At 47.7% G+C, this 20,547-nt stretch overlaps 1 protein-coding gene across 1 annotated transcript in view; it reads right to left on the bottom strand.

Annotated features, from left to right (window-relative positions):
* Positions 1-20,547, bottom strand: part of ARFGAP3 (ARF GTPase activating protein 3) — a gene marked incomplete at its 5' end in the record, with an annotated part of 51,733 nt that overhangs the window by 23,433 nt on the left and 7,753 nt on the right. The window contains 6 exon segments of the mRNA XM_014588678.1: positions 3,023-3,165; positions 3,774-3,820; positions 4,735-4,794; positions 11,468-11,552; positions 15,325-15,408; positions 16,413-16,544. Coding sequence (XP_014444164.1) covers positions 3,023-3,165; positions 3,774-3,820; positions 4,735-4,794; positions 11,468-11,552; positions 15,325-15,408; positions 16,413-16,544 — 551 coding nt within the window.

Genomic DNA, 20,547 nt, shown 5'->3' with positions numbered 1-20,547 from the left:
GGACTCATACGGCAGTCAGCTGTGTGGGATCCGGCACCTCAAAGCCCGTGCCATCTGCTGGCTGTTACTGTCCTTTTCTTGCAGCTGCCCTGGCAGTGTCTCCAGTGCCCACTGTGCTTTACCTACCACCAATAACGCTGGCCTCCCACAGACATGCCTCCTGGTACACCCATCTCTCTTCTTCCGACATCACTCCAGTCCTGCCCTCTCAACTTCAACCAGAAACCGCCACTGCACAGCCACGCCGTGCCTGAGAGGCTGGAAGTCACAGGCCAACCACGGGCTCGGATCCCCGGGCTGTCCTGAAAACATGCTGGGTGTGCACACGGGTGCCAGGATCCTGATGTTTCCCCCTCCCTCTGGAGGGGTAGGGAAAAGGGATCACGCATGACAGAACCCCGTTGAGGGTGTTTTCCCTCTTTCTGTCTCTTGCATGTGTGCATGTACTATCATCAATTAAAGAAAAAGAGGGGCCAGCAGGTGGTGTGATGGTCAAGGAGCTGGACTCCCACATGGCTGACCGTGGTTCAAGTCCTGGACCTGAGAACTTAAGAATCATGCTGTGTGCACACCCAGAGACCCAGAAGGAGAATGGAAGAGAAGGGATTGCAGTGTGGGCATCCCCCTGGGGGTGATTTCTCACTTTCCTTCTCACTGTCTCTCTCTCCAGTTGAGTGCGTGGGCTTATGGCAAAAACCTCAAAAATGTAAATAAGGAAAAAAGAATTTCTTGCTGCTCTCCTTCGCCATTGGTCTCTTTCCTTCCCAATCTACACAGAATACCCTCCGGAGCCAGCCCACCAGAGGAGGTATTATGTGTGGCATGGAGGTTAAGGTAGTGGGATCCCACATGGCCAAGTGCGTGGCTCAAGTCCCAGATCTGGTGGCTTGCTTGATAAACGCACTGGGCACATGTGTGTGTATGCCCCAAATCCCAAGAGGAGAATGGAGAAGGGACTGGGGCATGGTCATACCCCCCAGGGGGGGATGGTTTCTCACCTCCTTTCTCTCTCTCTCTTTGACAAGAGCACATGCCTTATAGCTAAGTAAAAACAAACAAAAAAAAAACAAACAAAAAAACACCACTCTTGGAGATCTTAGAGTAGGCAAAGACTTCTTAAAGAAGACGTCCCGGGGTCAGCAGGTAGCGTGGTGGTTAAGGGCACTGGACTCCCACATAGCCGACTGTGGCTTGAGTCCCAGACCTGGCAGCTTGCTTTCTCACTTTCCTTCTCTCTTTCTCTCTCACACACACTCTGTCCTCCACTTGTCAAATTAAAATAAACAAATACATAAATTTAAATAAAATAATTCTTTAAAAAAAAAAAAAGACCTCCAAAGCACAGGCAATAGTCCCCAAAATAGACAAATGGGGAGATATTAGGCTGAGAAGCTTCTGCACAGCCGGAGAAACAACAAGTAGAGTGAGAAGACAACCCTCAGCGTGGGAGAATATATTTACAACTTATACCTCAGATAAGGGACTGATAACCAGAATATACAGGGGATTCAAGCAGCTTATCCACAAAAAATAATCCAATTAAAAGATGGGAAAAGGAGCTGAACAGACAATTTTCTGAAGAAGACATACGAACAGCCCAAAAGCATATGAAAACATGCTCGATGTCTTTCATCGTACGGGAGTTGCAGATCAAAACCATGAGATACCTCTTAACCCCAGTCAGAATGGCCAAAATTAAGACGATAAACAACGACAAAGTGCTGGTGAGGTTGTGGTGAAAAGGGAACTCTCCTACACTGTTAGTGGGAATGTAAATTAGCACAGTCACTTTGGAGAACGGTCTGGAGATTCCTTAGCAACCTACAAATAGAGTATCATACCCAGTAACTCCGCTTTTAGGTATTACCCAAAGGATAGGAAAACCCTTGAACATCCATGTTGGAGCATTATTTACAATTGCTAGGACATGGAATCAACCCAAATGTCCAAAAACAGATGACTGGATTAAAAATGTGGCACATGTACTCTATGGAATACTACTCAGCCATAAAAAACAATGAAACCCTGACATTTATTTGACACAAAGTGGGCCAATATGGAAGACTTAATGCTAAGCAAAGCAAGTCAGACTATGAAAAACACACTTTTCACGTCCCCACTCAATATATACTGACTATCTGTGCTCGACAGCAGAAACTGAGAGTTTGGGAGGTCCAGTAGCAGGGAACGCAGCAGTAGAAACTAGAGACAGTAAGGATAGGGGTACTACAGGGGTAGGTACTGGAGGGGGGAATGGGAACAGGGGAAGAGAAGTGTGTTTAACTGACAAAACGATGAAAAGCTATTTGCTGCTGATGTGTAGAGTAATGTCTTGGTCTTGACTGATATGCATGGCAATCGTGCTGGGAAAAGAAATGTTATACATCGTAAAGACATATATGATTAAATGCCATATAAAATACATTTTAAAAAAAAGAAAAGAAAAAAACACACTATCATTTTTCTTTTCTTCTTTTTCTTTTTTTAAGTTTATTTATTTCTTCTGAGAGAGAGAGTGAAAACCCCCAAGAATGTCTTGACACTGTGATCTACCCCCAGCCTCAGTCAGACCCAGATCATGGGCATGCACGTGCCCAGCATACTCAGGGAGGTCTCTGGTCTTGAACCAAGAATCTTCCCATATGGGACTGGCTCACAGAGTATTGCATTTTACTGCTGTGCCACTGTCTGACCCCCAATATCTGTTTTTATAAAACTAAATTTTGCATTACCCTCACAACACTCACTTAAAAATAAATGGCACTGGGGCCAGCAGGTGGCATGGCGGTTAGGGCGATGGACTCCCACACGGCCAACACTGTTCAGGTCCCAGACCTGGCTTTCTCTCTCTCTCTCTCTTTCTCTCTCTCTCTCTGCCCTATAGCAAACTAAAAAATAATAATAAATAAGTTAAACAAATAATTCTTTTTTAAAAAATGGCATTTGAGAAACAAGCCTTGGAGTTGTTTAACTAATAGCTGTATTCCCTAAAAACGAACTGCTGTAACAAAATTAAACTTACATGGACTCTTCCTTAGGTGCGGCTCTGGCCAGGAGGTCTTCCTGTTCCTTCATTCTATCTACAGCTTGAGCTTGTTTTTCAATTTCGTTAAAGCATGTATTCGTCAGTTTCTGGGCTCCCAAACTTCCTTTTTTGGCCCCAAGCTAGAAGAAACACACAATTATATTCTACCCATGCTGCTTGGAAATCGTGTGACTGCAGCTCACATCTGCTGAGACTTAGCACTGCCAGGCCCTGTGGTGACACTGCGTTTGTTCTCTCGTTCAGTCCTCTCAACTCTGCAAAGTCGGCGTCAGTTCCACAAGAAAACTGAAGTCCATGGAAAGGAAGCAACTTGGCCAAGATCACACAGCCAGGAAGTCCCAGAGCCAGGATTTGAACCCCGGCATCTGCCTCCAAGCCAGTGCTCCGATACTCACTGCTGTGTCTGAAGCTTTCTGGCTCTCAGAGCTTAGACTGCTCTCAAAACCTCTCCAGATGTGACTGCTTGTAGAAACACAAGCAGGAAAGAGACTCTTGGGGAATTAATTTTTTTTTTGGGGGGGGGTAGAGTTTCTGCCATAGAAGAAATATTAGACTCATTCTAGAAAATATTCACTAAGTATAACATTATCCTTGTTGACCAAAGCACGGACTTACTTCATCAAAGCCGTACTTATTACAATATGCCTGACATTTTTTTAAAAACTAAAAGAAATTATTATTATTTTTTTTTTAGTTTAAGAACTAAACTACCAGATATAATACTCACTCCTTTTTTAGCTTGATTTGGTTTCTTTTTGATGATAGAGGAAACTTCTATCAAAAAAAGAAAAGCAAAAGAAAGCAAAAGTTAGACCAACAGAAGTTACAATGTTTCTATTTTAGTGTGTCTTTTAAAAAAGCCTGAGATGCCGTATATTATTATTATTTAAGCAACTATAACATTTTCCATATTGCCTTCCAGAAGACTGAGGTATACGCGTGTAGAGGAAGAAAACGCTTATCAGTTCTTGTGGAAACAGGAAACAGGATGGCATGGCCGCCCTAAGCCTGCTTAGGGGATGCAAACCCACCAGTCAAAGTGCCAGCGGCCGCGTGGCCCCGAGCACAGCACAGCACACTGTGTCCAAGCCGGCCAAAACAGAACCATGTTCTTTGCCCAGTAAAATCTCACTGACAGAGGCCGGGAGGCGGCGTGGTGACCGAGGCACTAGACTCCCATATGGCAGGATGTGGCAGCTTGCTTCATCACTCCATCCCCACCCTCCATGCTGAGCACACATGCCCTATAGAAAATTTAAAATAATAATAATGATAATTAATCAGATTAAATAAACAATATTGGTTTGGGCAGAGATTTTACTATAGCACATGTGCTCACCAGAGACAAAGAGACAAAAAACGAGAAATCTCCCCCCAGGGAGATGGCCACACTGCAACCCCTTCTCCATTCTCTTGAGATTTGGGGCACACGTGCACACACACCTGGTGTGTTTTAAGCCGCCAGGTCTGGGACTCGAACGTCAGGCTACTATGGCAGTTCAGCAATGTAACCATTACGCCATCTGTTAATCCCAATAAGCAATTCTTTAAAAATAACTCGCTGACAGGCTTAATCATAATGCTGTATTACTCTGGAAGTTGGGGTGCCTAGGCAGGATGTAAAGACAGGACTCATTTTCCTTAGGAAACCCCACTCTACGTCAGAACGCGGGGTGGTCACACATTACCCAGAGCAGCCTTCGCCGGCGCGTCCAGACCTTCCACACTGGGTCCTTGTCCTGGCCTGCCTGAAAATTCGAAGCACAGGGGTTAATGCAGAAAACAGACTCACCAAACTTGCTTTTTTTCTTTCTTTCTTTTTTTTTTTTTTCAGACTTGCTTTTAAATGTCCCACAGTTGAACTTGCTCGGGACTCTATTTACCCATTTTGCGAATGACGTCTTTCTTTTAGCTCCACGTTCTACTTTATCATTGTAAGGATGTTGATATTTTAATTTTCAAATCTGTTAAAATACAAGTGTGCGTCTATATAGTGGCTTTATAAGATGAAAACGGCAGTGGTCTCTCCCACTAACGTCACTCAGAACTCTATCTCCCCGGGTACTCCCTTTGTTTCTAACATCTGCTAGAGCGCATGTGCATCGACAGGACAGAGAAGAAAGAGGTAGATGGGAAGTGAGAGAGCGCGCACACCCTGCCCCGGGGATGGCGAGGCTGCAATTCCTTCTCCTCCATTCCTCCTTTCGGGATTGTGGGCGCACACGCACATGCACTCAGCATGGTTTACAAGCAGCTGGGTCTGGGACTCACCACGCCGCTGGCCATGACAAGGTGAGAATGCATCCCCCTGGGGAATGACTGCCTTAGCCACCATGCCGCCTGCGGGCCTGCCCGGCGTTTTCGAGTAGCCTGTTCCAGCATCCAGCACATAGTGGACAACAGGCCCAGTGTACGCGGACATTTGCAAAGTCTGCCACTCCCGCCGTCAATAATAGATAACTAAATTTTTGTTGCCAAGAAATCGGTCCTCTTTTCTAGTTTACCTAAAACAGTGACTCTCATTAGGATCTCTAGTAAGCTTCCATTAAATATGTATTTTTTTAATTGTTTTATTTATTGTCATTATTTTATTTTTTTGAAGTTGACCAGAGAGAGAGAAAGAAAGTGAGAAAGCAAGCTGCCAGGTCCAGGCCTCGAACCACAGTCAGCCATGTGGGAGTCCAGCTGCCTTCACCACATCACCTGCTGGCCCTTGGTTATTTTTAAATTTACCTACTACTTTAAGTGGATAAACGAAGTGTAGCACAGCCACGTAATGGAATACTGAGGGCCACAACAAGACAGAAGGCCCTGCGGTGCTACAGTGCAACGGGCCTTAGAGAATGCTGACAGACACGATCGCAGCCATGAAACTGCATGTGCGGTCCGACTTCCATGAAAGGTGCAAGAGGGCTAGCCATAGAGACGGGGCGAGCGGCGCGGCCGGGGTGGGGGCGGGGGCGTGACCCCTGGTGGGTATGGGCTTCCTCGCGGGCTGCTGAAAACGCTGCAGTGAGACAGTGGCACCGCACCATGGCCTTGGGGACCGCTGGAGAGAGACCAGGAAACTGCTCTAACAACTGCATAGCATATGAATTGTATGTCGATAAGCCAGCAATTAAAAATTTACTTATTTTGGGGGCCAGCAGGTGGTGTGGTGGTTAAGGCACTGGACACTCCCACATGGCCGATCATGGTTTGAGTCCTGGACCTGGTGGCTTGCTTTCTCATTTTCCCTCTTCCTCCCTTTCTATGTCTCTCTCTGGTCAAATTAGAATGAATGAATGAATAAATAAAATAAATAATTCTCTTACTAATTATTTACTTTTTAAAGTTTTTGCCATAAGGCGTGTGTGCCCACCAGGGAGACAGAGTGACAGTGAGAGGGGAAAGTGAGAAATTATCCCCCAGGGAGGATGCCACACCATAGTCCCTTCTCCTCTATTCCCTTCCTGGGATTTGGGACATGCACGCATATGTGCCTGGTTTGATTTTCAAGCCGCCAGGTCCAGGACTTGAACTGTGGTCATCCATGTGGGAGTCTAGCACCTTAATCACCTCGCCACATGCTGGCCCAACTTAGTATTGTTCTTTTTTGTGAGAGATTTTTGCTATAGGGCGTGTGCACTTGCCAGAGACAGATGGAAAACGAGAAATCACCCCAGGGGGGATGGCCACACCGCAGTCCCTTCTCCATTCCTCTCAGGGTTTTGGGCATACACACAGGCGCCCGGCGGGAGTTTTAAGCCACTGGATTCAGAACTGGAATTGCGATGGACTACGTGGGAGTCCAGGGATGTAACCATTCCACCATCTGCTGGTCCCAAAGCTACTGATCTTCAAATGTCAGGCCCAAGAGCGGCTTAGAGCAGCAGTCTGCACCAGCGACTGGTCTCGTGGAGAGAACGTGTCTGCAGACCGAGTGGAGGGGCCGGTGTCAGGATGAGTCAGGCATACTGCACTAGCAGGCACTTCCTTTTCATCGACACTCTGATAACCAGGACCAGGGCCAGTCAGTGCCCGGAGACTGGGGCCCTGGTGTAGACGCTCTGCCATCTCATCTGTAAGATGGTTAAAATGACAGTCTAACTGAGGCACTTCAGTCAGCAGAGCAGGGCGGGTGACACGAGGACATGTGGCAGGAAAACCACAGAGCACGCTGTACCGACACCCGGCCCGCCAGGACCCGCTCAGGGCACTGGGGAACAGATGGCAGGGGTCCCAGCAGATTCCGCACACTCTACCCTTCAGGCCTTCGGCCCTCCCGGGCTCACTCTGCACCCCTGAAGTCGCTCCAGACTGCACCTGGCAGTGACACAGGACATCCTGGGAAAGCCTGGGACCACGGGGCTCCCTCATTAACAGCTGTCTAAGATTCTGAGCCGGGAAGGCGGAGTGCTGCAGTGGTGCAGAAGAAACGCAGACCTGAGTGGCACGACTTCTTTTTTTTTTTTTGAGCAAGAGATTTTTGCTATAGGGCACATGCACTCACTGGAGAGAGACAGAAGCAAGAAATCAGCCCCGAGGAGGGATGGCCACAGTGCAATCCCTTCTCCTCCATTCTCCTCTCATGATTTTGGGCGGGCACCCACGCACACATGCCCAGCGTGTTTTAAGCAGCCAGGTCTAGGACTTGAACCGTGGTCGACTACATGGGAGTCCAGTGACATAGCCATTACGCTAACTGCTGGTCCAAATAACACAACTGTTAGGAGCACACGTCAGCTTGGAGTGTAACAGCGAGAACAAGCTCCGCTCTGCGTGGCTCCTTAGGCTCGTGCATGGAGCAGGTAGAGACCCCTGCACTCCGCAGGCGGCACCATCCGAGGCGTGTGACATCCACCTGGAAGGCCGCCCGCGCTGAGAAGCCACAGGAGGAACAGCGTCCATCTGCGTCTTCAGAAGACACGGCACCACGGGGGCTGTTAGTCAGGAGTGTTCGGAGTTACTTTTTATCTTCTCTATGGGTAACGGTGAGAGACAAGGGAAAACATCAAGCAGCACCAGTTTAGGGAGGGTTTTTTTTTTTTGCCATGGGACATTTGTGCTAGTGGGGGAGAGAGAGACACAGAGAGGGAAAGTGAGAAATTACCCACCAAGGGGATGGCATGCAGCAGTCCCTTCTCTGTTCTCCTGGGATTTGGGGCATGTGTACACATATCTGGTGTGATCTTCAAGCTGCTGGGTCGGGGACTCTAACCATGGTCTGCCATGTGGAAGTCCAGCACCTTAACCTCCACGCCACCTGCTCACTGAGATTCTTCTTCTCTCTCTCTCTCTCTCTTTTATGTGAAGAATTATTTACTTAATTTTATTTATTATTTTTAAATTTGACCAGAGAGAGACAGAGACAGAGACAGAGAGGAAAGTGAGAAAGCAAGCCACCAGGTCCGGGACTCGAACTGCGGTTGGCCATGTGGGAGTCCAGCACCTTAACCACCACACCACCTGCAGGCCCCAGGATTCCTCCTCTTAATGAAGAACCTCTCCCTGAAGGAATCTACAGCCCTGACCAAGAAGACATGCGAACTAAGAGACATGGCAGCTTCCAGAGCGGGGCGAGCAGTGCGAGGAGGCAGACAGAACAGGAAAACAGCTGTGCCTGGAGTCCACACTGGCGGACTTTGAGCTGCAACACCCATGAAGAGACAGCCCCAAGCTGATCCAGGGAGTCACAGTCCGAGGAACACAGTGCACGTGGCAGGGACCACGGGGCCTGCAGGGCAGCAGCTGGCTGGTGTACGTCTGGAAATCAAAAGCTAAGCTCCAGTTAGGGCGCGTGAATGTCTTCCTGCCTCACCTAAGACCGAACGCATGAAGACTGAGTGTGAAAAAAATGACAAATTGCAAATTATGCAAGAACAGCCAGGTTCTGCATATTCCTTAATATGCATGTTGGTCTGTCTGTGAATTGCAAATGTTTACCATTTGTCTCACCTTGAGTTACTGTTTTTATTATTAGTTTGCTATAGGCACATGTAGGGAGGAAGGGGGCTGTGGTGGTGAAAACGCACCCTCGGGGGATGGCCAATGCAGCAATCCCTTCTCTTCCACTTCCTCTAGGAAATTCAGGTACACATGCACACACACCCAGCATGTTTTCCAAGCTGCCAGGTCTGGGACTTGAACTGCACAGTCGGCCATGTGAGATCCAGCCGCCTTAACCCCCATGCCATCGGCTGGCCCAAAGATACCTTTTTCAGAACAGAAATGTTGCATTTGTGTGAAGACAGATTGATTCATCTTTTCTTTTTATGAGGCCTGGATATGCCTAAAATGGCTTCCTCATTCCGGGATAACAGAAAAGCTTTGCCCACATTTTCTTCCAGGCCTAATGTTTTCATTTAAATCTTTTTTCTTTTTTGAGAAAGATTTTCTGCTATAGGGCATGTGAGCTTGCCAGAAAGACAGAAAGCAAGAAATCTCCAGGGCAGGATAGCCACATCACAATCCCTTCTCCATTCTCCTCTCAGGATTTTGGGCACACACACAGACCTGGTGTGAGTTTCGAGCTGCCGAGCTCAGGACTTGAACAGCGTCGGCCATGTGGGAGTCCAGCACGTAACCGTTACGCCATCTGCTGGTCCTCCATTTAAATCTTTTGATCCACCTGAACTTCATATATTGTAAATAAAGATTTCTGCCTTGTTTCATTATTTTCCCCCCAAATGTCAGACACTGGTCCCAGTTCTGCTTACTGAATAACCCACTGTTCCCAGGACCCGAAATGCTCCCGTCGTCACTCAGGGATATGACCGCTCCTTTACCAGTAAGATGAACCCTGCCTTCTCAGTTCTGTGTCATGGGAATCCCGGCTCCCATCCTCACCCAGTACAAAGGAAGCAGATTCTCTCCTTCACACGTCCGTCCTAGGACTCTACCTCCACGGAGCCAGGGGCCTCTCCCCTAGGACTCTTTCCTGGACAAACGCCACCTACTCTCCAACCTTCCAGCGAAATCCTTGTTACACCGAAGTCCTTAAAGTGCCCCAGGCTCAGTGCACAGGCCGGCACTCCTCGGGTACACGCCCTGCAGTTCCCGGCTTAGCTGTCAAGTACACTTGTGTTGTTACTTTAGTGAACAGTCTGGCTTATAGAAGATGGCGGGGGGGGGGGTGTAATTTGTTTTTTTTGTTTGTTTGTTTGGTTTTGTTTTTTGCCAGAGAAATCCAGAGAGGGAAAGTAAGGAAGCACCGTCCAGGGCGGATGACCATGACACAACCCCTTCTCCTCCACTCTCCTTTCAGGATTTCGGGCGTGGATGCACGTGATCCCAGCGTGTTTTTCAAGTCTCCAGGCTTGGGACTTGAACTGTGCAGTTGGCCATGTGGGATTCAGCCGTCTTAACCCCCATGCCACCTGCCACCCAAGATGCTCCTTTTTAAAACAGTAATTATACTTATTACAACAGTTCAGACACCATAACAAATAAAAACTAAAAATTCTTAGAGGGACCAGCAAATGGTGAAATGGTTATGTTGTTGGACTCCCACACAGTCGGACACAGTATGAGTCCTAGACCCGGTGGCTTAAACTCACGCTAGGCACGTGTGTGCATGCCCAAAATCCTGAGAGGAGAATGGAGGAGAAGGGATCGTGGTGTGGCCACCTCCCCTGGGGGGTGATTTCTTGTTTTCTGTCTTTCTCTGGCAAATGCATATGCCCTGTAACAAAAATCTCTCGAAAAAAAATAATTTTTTAGTAATTTCATTCCCAGTTAACAATCTGGTGTGCACCTTTCAGAATGTTTTCCATGTGTATGTTTTCATTTCTTTTTTCACAAAAATGACATATTTTATGGTCAGTAATCTTTCCTCCCACTTTATGATTTGTCAAAGATATCTCTATTAATACAGAAGAGACTATAAATTTCTTTCCTTCCCTCCCTCCCTCCCTCTCTCCCTCTCTCCCTCCTTCCTTCCTCTTTCTTTCTCTCTCTCTCTGTTTCTCTCTTTCTTTCTCTTCCAGAAAGAGAAAGAGACACCACATAAAAATCAAGAAAACCACCCCACGGCAAACAGGCACTCTGCAACTCCTTTCCCATCCTCCCTTTCCTTGGGATTTTAGGCCAGCACATGTGGACTGGCATGTTTTCCTTTTCTTTCTTCTTTTTTTTTAATAATTTTATTTATTTATAATTTGACGCGAGAGAGAAAAGGTGAGAAAGTAAGCTGCCAGGCCCAGGACTCAAACCGTGGTCAGCCATGTGGGAATCCAGTGCCTTAACCACCACATCACCTGCTGGCCTCAGCCTAGCATGTTTTTCAAGACACCAGGTCCGGGATTTGAACTGCAGAGCTGGCCATGTGGGACCCAGCTGCCTTACCTACCACACATGAAGCCTGCCCCACGACCTAACTTCTAAGTCTCACAAGTTCCTGGGCCACAGACCAGCATCAGAGGGCAGTCCTGAAGACCCCACCTTCGAGGTTTTTCGGAGCAGGATCCACAGCCCTCGGCATCGCAGTCGGTTCTGGCTGTGTTGATGGCCACGCTGAGCCAGTCACCTGGAACACGGCGAGAGGGGTCATTAGCAGATGAAGCAAGAAGACACAGCAAAGACGAATCGAAGCAGGGGAAAACCTAACGAGGTAAGCGGCCCTCCTGAGTACCTGCTTAGGGAAAGGGGGAGAGTTACGACAATATGTCTGTTCTCAAAGTCGCTACAATGCTTGCATTTCTTATTCCATCTCTTTTTTAAAAGAGGTTTCTGCTACAGGTATGTGTGCTCACCAGAGAGACAGAGGGACAGAAAGTGAGAAATCGCTCCGGGGAATGGCCACACTGCAAGCCCTTCTCCTCCATCCTCCTCTTGGGATTTTGGGCACGTGTGCACATGTGCCTGGCATGAGTTTTGTGCTTTCTTTGGAGAGGTTTTTGCAATAGGACACATGTGCTCACCAGAAAGACAGAGAGACAGAGAGACAGAAAGCGAGAAATCACCCCCTAGGGGGGATGGCCACCCCGCAATCCCTTCACCATTCTCCTCTCGGGATCTTGGACACACATGCACATGCGCCCTGCGTGAGTTTAAGACACCAGGTCCGGGACTCCAACCACGGTCGACTACGTAAGAGTCCAGCAACGTAGCCATTACGCCAACTGTTGGTCCCCCTGGTGTGAGTTTGAAGCTGCTGGGTCAAAGCATGGCCGACTACATGGGAGTCCAGTGACTCCCTCTTCTGTATGAACCATTACACCGTATGCTGGTCCCTTATCTCCTGTTATTTATTTAATTTGAGAGGGGAGTCCACTTTTTCTTTTCTTTTTTTTTTTTTTTTTTTGGAGAGTTTTTTGCTATAGGGCACGTGCGCTTGCCAGAAAGAGACAGAGAGACAGAAAGCGAGAAATCACTCCCCGGGGGGATGGCCACGCCACAATCCCTTTTTCTCCATTCTTTTGGGATCTGGGGCATGAAACCATACATGCCTGGTGTGAGTTTTAAGCTACCAGGTCCGGGACTCGAACCAAAGTCAACTACGTGGGAATCCAGAGACATAACCATTACACCATCTCCCTCTTCTGTATTAAAACCATATGCCGGTCCCTTATCTCTTGTTTCTAAAGTAATATTTTTATCTTGGAGTACCTTTATATTTGCACAAGGTGCAAAACTGAGTTTCCACGTCCCCTCCACCCGACTTCCTCCTGGGCTAAGCTCCCTGTGGCCATCTGTCCACTAGGCAACTATCAGGGTGGGCACTGTTAGCCAAGCTCAGACTCGACTCGGATTCTGCCAGTTTTCCCGCCAGTGCCTTCTGTTCCAGGATCCCATGCAGGATCTTACACTGCACTTAGTCGCGTGAGTTTCAGTCTTCCCTTGTTTCCCACAGCCTTGACGCCTCTAGAGTACCGGTCAGGTATTCTGCAGAAGATCCCTCACTGTGCAGTTCCTCTCACGCCTTCTCATGATTAGGTCCGGGCTTGGAGGACAAACCCACAGAGGCGGTGCTGTCGCCTCACATCAGCGTGACTCACCACCGGGAGAGATCCCTGGCTGGGTGGGGATCCGCTGACCTAATCCCTGGCTGGGTGGGGATCCACGCTCCAGCCCTGGGAGGCGGGCCACCGAGTCAGCCCAGCCAACACTCAAGGGCACGGGAGCAAAGCGCCACCTCCTGGAGGGCAGAGCCCCTACACGTGAGACCTGGAATTCTAGAGGAAGACTGCGTGCCTTCTCCCCGCCCGTGTTCGCGTACTTAGTCGGTAACTTAATTTATAGCACTGAAATGTACCTGCAAACATTTGTTTTATCTCCCAGACTGTCATCTAATGCTGTGGCTACTAAGTTGTTGTCCAAGTTGCTCCTCCTTGGCTATCACAAGCTCTCTCAGGTCAGCTGCCGGGTCCCCTGGACAATGTCCCCATCCATTCTTTTCCCGCTCGTCCTCACTTACTAGCACCCCACGGTGCTCAGGCTCATCTGCCCCAGCAGCCTCTGCTTTAGGACCTCGTTTCCTTTCTTTTCTTTTTTTTTTTTTTTTTGAGAGTTTTTTGCTTTCGGGGGTCTTGGGTCACAAGAGACAGAAAGCGAGAAATCACCCCCCAGGGAGGATGGCCATGCCGCAATTAAGAAAGAAACCCTTGTGGGAAAAGCCACTGAGCTCCTGGAGTTTTGTCTTGGCATCACAACCTGGCTTATTTCCTTTCTTTTCTTTTTTTTTTTTTTTTGGAGAGTTTTTTGCTATAGGGCGCATGCGCTTGCCAGAAAGACAGAGAGACAGAAAGCGAGAAATCACCCCCCTAGAGGGGATAGCCATGCCACAATCCCTTCTCCTCTCGGGATCTTGGGCATGCATGCACACGAGCCCGGCGTGACTTTTAAGCCACCGGGTCCGGGACGTGAACCACAGTCGGCTACATGGGAGTCCAGCGACACAGCCATTATGCTAACTGCTGGTCCCAGGACCTCATTTCTCAAAAGGGAAGCCTCATCCTCGTGCTAGAGAATGGCATTTAGAAACCAAGACCTGGGAGCTGAGCGTGCTCATCATATGGGGTGTCACAGTGGCCAGAGCCAGGTAACCTGCACATGTGTGTGCTGATCTAGGTACACACATACTTCTGCCAACCTCTGCGTGTGTGTGTGGAGAGAGAGAGGGAGAGACAAAGAGAGAGAGAGACATACTAAAATAAACCCACGTTCACATTAATATCTCCAACTAATCCACAGCACACGGTTCCTCTTTCTCCTCTTTTTAGCCTGCTGTCTGTACCCCTAACGTTCCCCGCCCCAGTCACAGACACGCCGGAGCGGCTTCATGTTGAACAGGAGAACACAGCAGGCCTTAGCGTGTGTTTTCTGTTACCCTCTTTTTGGTAACGACTTCTGGTAACTACTGACTGCACCAATGACATATTTGTGCAAATTACAAGGTTTATCCACTTACACAACTTTACGTAACTTGAACTTGAAATTTAAAGAACGAATTGAGCAGTGGTTAAGCGAACAGCTCCCCCTCCCGACAGGCCTGGGAAGAAGGAAGCAGGGCCGCCTAAAGGACGCAGGGCTGGAAGCTAGAGGTCGGCCCAGGCTTCCTCAAGGGCCAGACGGTAACTACGGGCCTTCGCAGGCCTGGCCTTCCCCGGTCTGTGTCCTGGGACAAATCCACAGGGGGTGTGAGTGGTTGTCACAGCTGCTACCAGCTCGCGGAGGTGAGGACGACACTCCCAGCATTTACCGGTGGCTTGGCCTGTGCTGGGTGCTAAGGACTGTCACCCACGCCAACTCATGTACTTCCCACGACACCCTGAGAGATGTCCTTCACACACAGCGACATCAGGCACGGGGTTCCCGCCACTATTCCTACGGTCTCCACCGTGATTGGTTCCAAAGTTCTGAAGTGACCATGGTCAACACCTAGGGATTGTCTGTCAGCCTCCCGGCAGCTAGGGACAGCCGTGTGAGTAAATCCAGCCAACAGGACACAGCGGAATGAGGCATGCGACCTCGGGACTTCGTGTAAGGGGTTGGCACTAGCTTTCCTGGAGGGCCGCCCTCTCCCCGTCGGCTGGCAAGGGCCTGAAGCCGCAGCAGCCACTTCAGTTCGAGGCGCCTTTAGCTAGAAGCCACGGCCGAGAACAGCCAAGTTCTTCGTCGGTTGGCGCTGGGCCCCTGACCCCTGACCAGAACTGAGTCCTGCCTTTTGTAAGCGGCTACGTTTCAGGGTTCATGGTCCCAGCAGCTTAGCTTGTATTCCCGCAGAAACATTTAAAATCTGCGCCTTCCCTAACGGTCAGAGCAGCCTACTTTAAAACCATGTGAAGCGTGAACCATACCTCGGGAGAAACGTGAGAGGCAAAGAAGTCTTCCTCCTTCGGTGAAGGGGACGGAGGCGGGACCACACGGCGGGGGAGCCACAGCTAGGACAAAACACACAGCGGAGCTCAGCGCTTCCTGGGGCGGTGAGGGCCTCGGGCACACCCGCCCACCGCCGCCCCCTGCTGGAGGCCACTTCCTAAGGCCCGTACTTTCCACCACGATAAAATCAGCCCATGTCAGCGGGGGCTCTGAGCACATGTCAGCGAAGCAGCAGGCCAGAGAGTTTTGCTTCTGACCCTGCAGGTGCTGAGCGCCAGCCTTCCGACCACTTCTGCAAGGGAAAGCTCAAGGAGCCCCCCGTAAGCACGGCTCCAAGCTACAGCTGGTCCTCGCGCTTCTCGATTTTGTACTTGGAATTCGCCCACTGCTACATGCTACTTGTAACCCCGGGTCAGCACCACGGCGTTTTCAGGTCACTTCACATGTGTGAAGACTCTCACGGAGCCACCACAAGCGCGTGGCCAGAGCGAGTCCCCAGCTGAGGCTGAGCGCTCTGCCTCGCTCCAGTTCTCAGAAACGAGTGTGCAAACCATGTGCTTTCTGCAGGCAGTTTAATGCGCGGCTGGTCACGCTGCTGGGCCCCACTGACGATTTCCCTGCATAATGTGGCTGAGGAGCACTGGAGGGCTGCCTGGCGTCCCTACGTGCGTGAAGGCTGCGAGGACCTTACAGAGCGGACACGGGCGGGTGTTGGTGGAGCTTCAGGAAAATCCATGAGCCCGCGGCTGAGCATCGTGCTCCTGTGCCAACCATCTACGGGAACTAAGGATCTCGGGGAACGTCAGTTTACGTGGACCAGCGGGCCCAGTGTGGCCAGACACCCCTGGGAGCCCGGGCCTCTATCCCCTGGGAGCCAGTCTCAGCACTTAACTCCATGCCTGCAGAATGTACAAACCACCTCGAGGAGAGAGCCCACTGGACGTTGCTTACGCTGGTTCCCTGGAAGAGAGTCCAGGTGCAAAGTTCTACCACTCAGGGTAAAACCCACCTTTTCTGCAGAAGTGATGGCTCACCTACGGGGACCACCCGCCCTGCGGGGACTTACGTCCGTGCCGTGCTTCCGCGTGGCCTGGGAGGCCAGCGCCTTGACTCTCTCACGGTAGAGCTGGGCAGCGCGGCTGTTGTACTTGGCATTGGTGTCTGTGGTGGTACAGCCATGCTGATGGAAGAAGGAGGACTGCGGAGGAGAGAGCAGAGAAGGGGAGCGGAGCCTCAGCAACGGCGTGCCAGCCCTCGTGTCCTCTGGGGGAGCTCCGGGCCCTCTGCCCCCTCACGAGCCAGTGATTTCAGCCTGGGTGCCATGACATGCAAAGGTCTGGCCAACTCCAGGAGCTAGCTCACATTCTCCCTGGGCAGCACCAAGTGTCGTTACAGGCGGCAAGACAGGGGCAGGATAAAGCGAGTGTTCGAACGGTGATGAGACTGCTTTCAGCACCCTCGTGAGGGCCCGTATATACACATGAGCTATGGAACTCGCGCCTTAATTAAGTGCCTTCCGAAGACCTGTACGAGCAATCTTTCTTAACTCGATTTGATTAATAACGATACTGATTGGGACCAGCAGGTAGCATAATGGACTCCCATGCAAACAACCATGGTTTGAGTCCCGGACCAAGTGGCTTAAAACTCATGCCAGGCACGTGTGCATTCATGGCCCAAAATCCCAAGAGATGAAGGAGAAGGGATTGCAGCATGGCCATCCTCCCTTAGGGGCGACTTTTCACTTTCTGTCTCTCTTGTCTCTCTGGTCTCTCTGATGAATGTACACTCCTTGTAGCAAAAATCTTTCCAAAAAACAACAACAATGACACTGATCATTCGCAAGCGCCAGACCTTGTCCTGCGTTCTTTGCAGGCACCCTCGCACTAAGTCCTCCTAGCGACATTCTCTGAGAGTCACCCTACAGGTGGGGAAAATGAAGCACCAGAAGGTTCACACACTTGCCCGAAGTCACAGTGAGGGGCGCGTGTGCATCCCATCGGGCTCGCAGGCCTGCGTGCACAAGTGCCTCCTGTGTTTTAAGCCAGGATTTGAACCGCGGCCAGTCACATAGGACCCAGCTCCTATGTAAAGCCCTTAACCTGCACTACAGGGTCGGCCCTCCTGTGTTAACTGTCTCAAGGAACTTATCACTGTTCTGCCTTTTCTTTTTTAGAGGACTGTTTTTTTTTTTTGGAGAGATTTTCACTGTAGGGCGCGTGCGCTCGCCAGACAGACAGAGAGAGACATAGAGACAGAAAGCGAGAAATCACCCCCAGGGGGGATGGTCACGCCGCAATCCCTTCTCCTCCATTCTCCTCTCGGGATCTTTATCTATCTATCTATCTATCTATCTATCTATCTATATATATATGCTGTTAATATTCTGTTTATCAGGGACCAGTAAGTGGCATGATGGTTAAGGGTACTGAACTCTCACACGGCCAGCCGCAGTTCGAGTCCTGGACCTGATGGCTTGCTTTTTCTCTCTCTCTCTCTCTCATTCTGTCCCTCTCTGGTCAAATTAAAATAAACAAACAAATAAATAAATAAATTCAATAATTCAATAAAATAATTCTTTAATAAATATCATATCAAAATGTGTTGACAGATGTTCTTTTAAGAGAAATGATCATTTTAAACTGCTATATGCTGTGTCACACCTTTGAGATAGTTATCATAAATAGCAGTCTGATAGACTTCTGAGAAACTAATTTTGTTAGATTCAACATATCCCAAACTTCTCTGGTCATGAAGCTCTAAGTAATAAGTATTAATTTCCCATAAAGTAGGGAAATTAAATAGAACCTGCTTTAGAAATACCATAGAAGTCTGTATGTTTTAAGATATTATTTTCATAATTCAGTAATGAAAGAGAATATAATTATAAAAAGACAGGATTCATTAGTACATTATCCTTTACTGTAATAATTAGGCCATTTAATAGTCTAAGCTGGTAAAAATTATTTCACTTTTCATGTCAAATTACTAACACTGGGTTGTATTGTTCAAACATACCTTACTTAGTCTTTGTTAGATCTAGTTAAAATCTAGTTTGAATCCTAAGACTCCCAATATATGATAGATTACTCCCTTTAACTTTGTCCAAGCATTATCTTATTTTTTCTATTACTTTGGTAGGAGGATGACATTATTTACTTTAAATTCTATGGTGGTAAAAGTGCTTTTTGATTTGAAAGATTTTATTCTCTTCTAGTGTCATTTTACCTGAACTCCTATAGGATCAGTTTTATTTAGTGACATTTTATGTATAAGGTTAAAACTGAGATACTTCGATAAGTCGGAACAAACATTTGAGGCCATGAAGGTACCATATAATGTATGCTGATGGAATAATGTCTTTTAATAAATTATGCTTTGTGTACTAAATAATTTTGTATATAATATGTATCTTTCAAAACAGTTATTGAGGAAAAGACCTGTAGTTTAAAATTTTATAAATGTTCAGCTTGTATTATATATATTTTGATGGTTTAAGACCATGATTATACCTTATGGTATACTGACTACAAGAAATAACAGCTGGATTATCATACAAAGATGCCATGTTTTCTTTTTCTTTTTACTATATTCCTATGGGATAGAATAAAAAAAGAGTATTATTCCTTGGTCCAAATAGTAAAAGGGCCTCATAAAAATGTTAAATGGCATCATCAAAATCTCTGCAATTCCAACACATTGCTTTTTTCAGATAGATTATATTTTTCAAACATTATCCCTAGTCAGTGACAAAATCTGAGTAGACATACAATGATGCATTTTCTTGAAAGTGCCTAATTATTGGGTTATCAGAAAAGTCTTGATGCATTTTTGAAGAGAAAAACAGAAAAACACGTTGTGACTTTCCTGACAACCTAATATGTGCTTTTTGTTATTATGAAATAGTTTATGTATGTAGAGAATTCATTTTTATCGTTAAAATTAATAAAATTTATATGTTTAAAAATTTTATCTATATAACTTTAATTTATATATACAGTGTGACAAAAGGGATGCATTATTACTATAAATGTAATAATATTTTGTATTAAATATTGATCTACTGGGAGGCATACAATGAAGGAAATGTTTAATTTCTTCTCCTCAGTACCAAAAAGTAGAGCAAATGTTTTCATAATATATAAGGATAAATTATATTGTTCATATCTGTTTTGTAGTTTTCTTTTTTCTTTCTAATCATTTTGCCTATTGACTAGAGTATAGAAATTTTTTTTTTTTGGAGAGATTTTCACTGTAGGGCGCGTGCGCTCGCCAGACAGACAGAGAGAGACATAGAGACAGAAAGCGAGAAATCACCCCCAGGGGGGATGGTCACGCCGCAATCCCTTCTCCTCCATTCTCCTCTCGGGATCTTGGGCACACACGCACACGCGCCTGGCGTGAGTTTTAAGCCACCGGGTGCGGGACACGAACCACGGTCGACTACGTGGGAGTCCAGCGACATAGCCATTACGCTAACTGCTGGTTCCCTAGAGGACTGTTTTTTAAAAGAGATTTTTGCTATAGGTTATGTGTGCTTACCAGAGAGACAGAGAGACAGAAAGAGAGAAGTCACCCCCCAGGGGGAATGGCCACACCGCAATCCCTTCTCCATTCTCCTCTTGGGATTTTGGGCATGCACGCACATGCACCCAGCGTGGGTTTAAGCCACCAGATCGGGGACTCAAACCACAGTGGACTACATATAAGTCTAGCAACGTAACCATTACCATCTCCTGATCCCTAGAAGACTATTTTTAAAAATTTATTATTTTTTTTGTTTATTTGTTCATTATTTTTAAATTAGACCAGAAAGAGAGAGAAAAAGGGAAAGTGAGAAAGCAAGCCACCAGGTCCAGGACTCGAACCGTGGTCAGCCAGTGGGAGTTCAGCACCTGCTGGTCTCTATTTTTTTATTTTAAAAAATCTATCATTACCAGGGCTTGCAGGTGGCATAGTAGTTAAGATTTTGGACTCCCACATGGCTGACCGTGGTTCAAGTCCCTTCACTTTCCCTCTCTCTCTCTCTCTCACTCTGTCCCTTTCTGGTCAAATTAAAATATATAAATAAATAAACAAAATGATATAAAATAATTATTTTTAAAAAAATTATCCTTGGGAACCAGCAGTTAGAGTAATGGCTATGTCGCTGGACTCCCACGTAGTCGACCGCGGGTCGTGGCCGGGACCCGGTGGGCTAA

The sequence above is a fragment of the Tupaia chinensis genome, unplaced genomic scaffold (genome assembly GCF_000334495.1).
Source record: "Tupaia chinensis unplaced genomic scaffold, TupChi_1.0 Scaffold000294_3, whole genome shotgun sequence".
In the NCBI taxonomy this organism is placed as follows: Eukaryota; Metazoa; Chordata; class Mammalia; order Scandentia; family Tupaiidae; genus Tupaia; species Tupaia belangeri.
The sequence above is the reverse complement of the archived record's forward strand: the minus strand, read 5'-3'. Positions and strand labels throughout refer to the sequence as shown.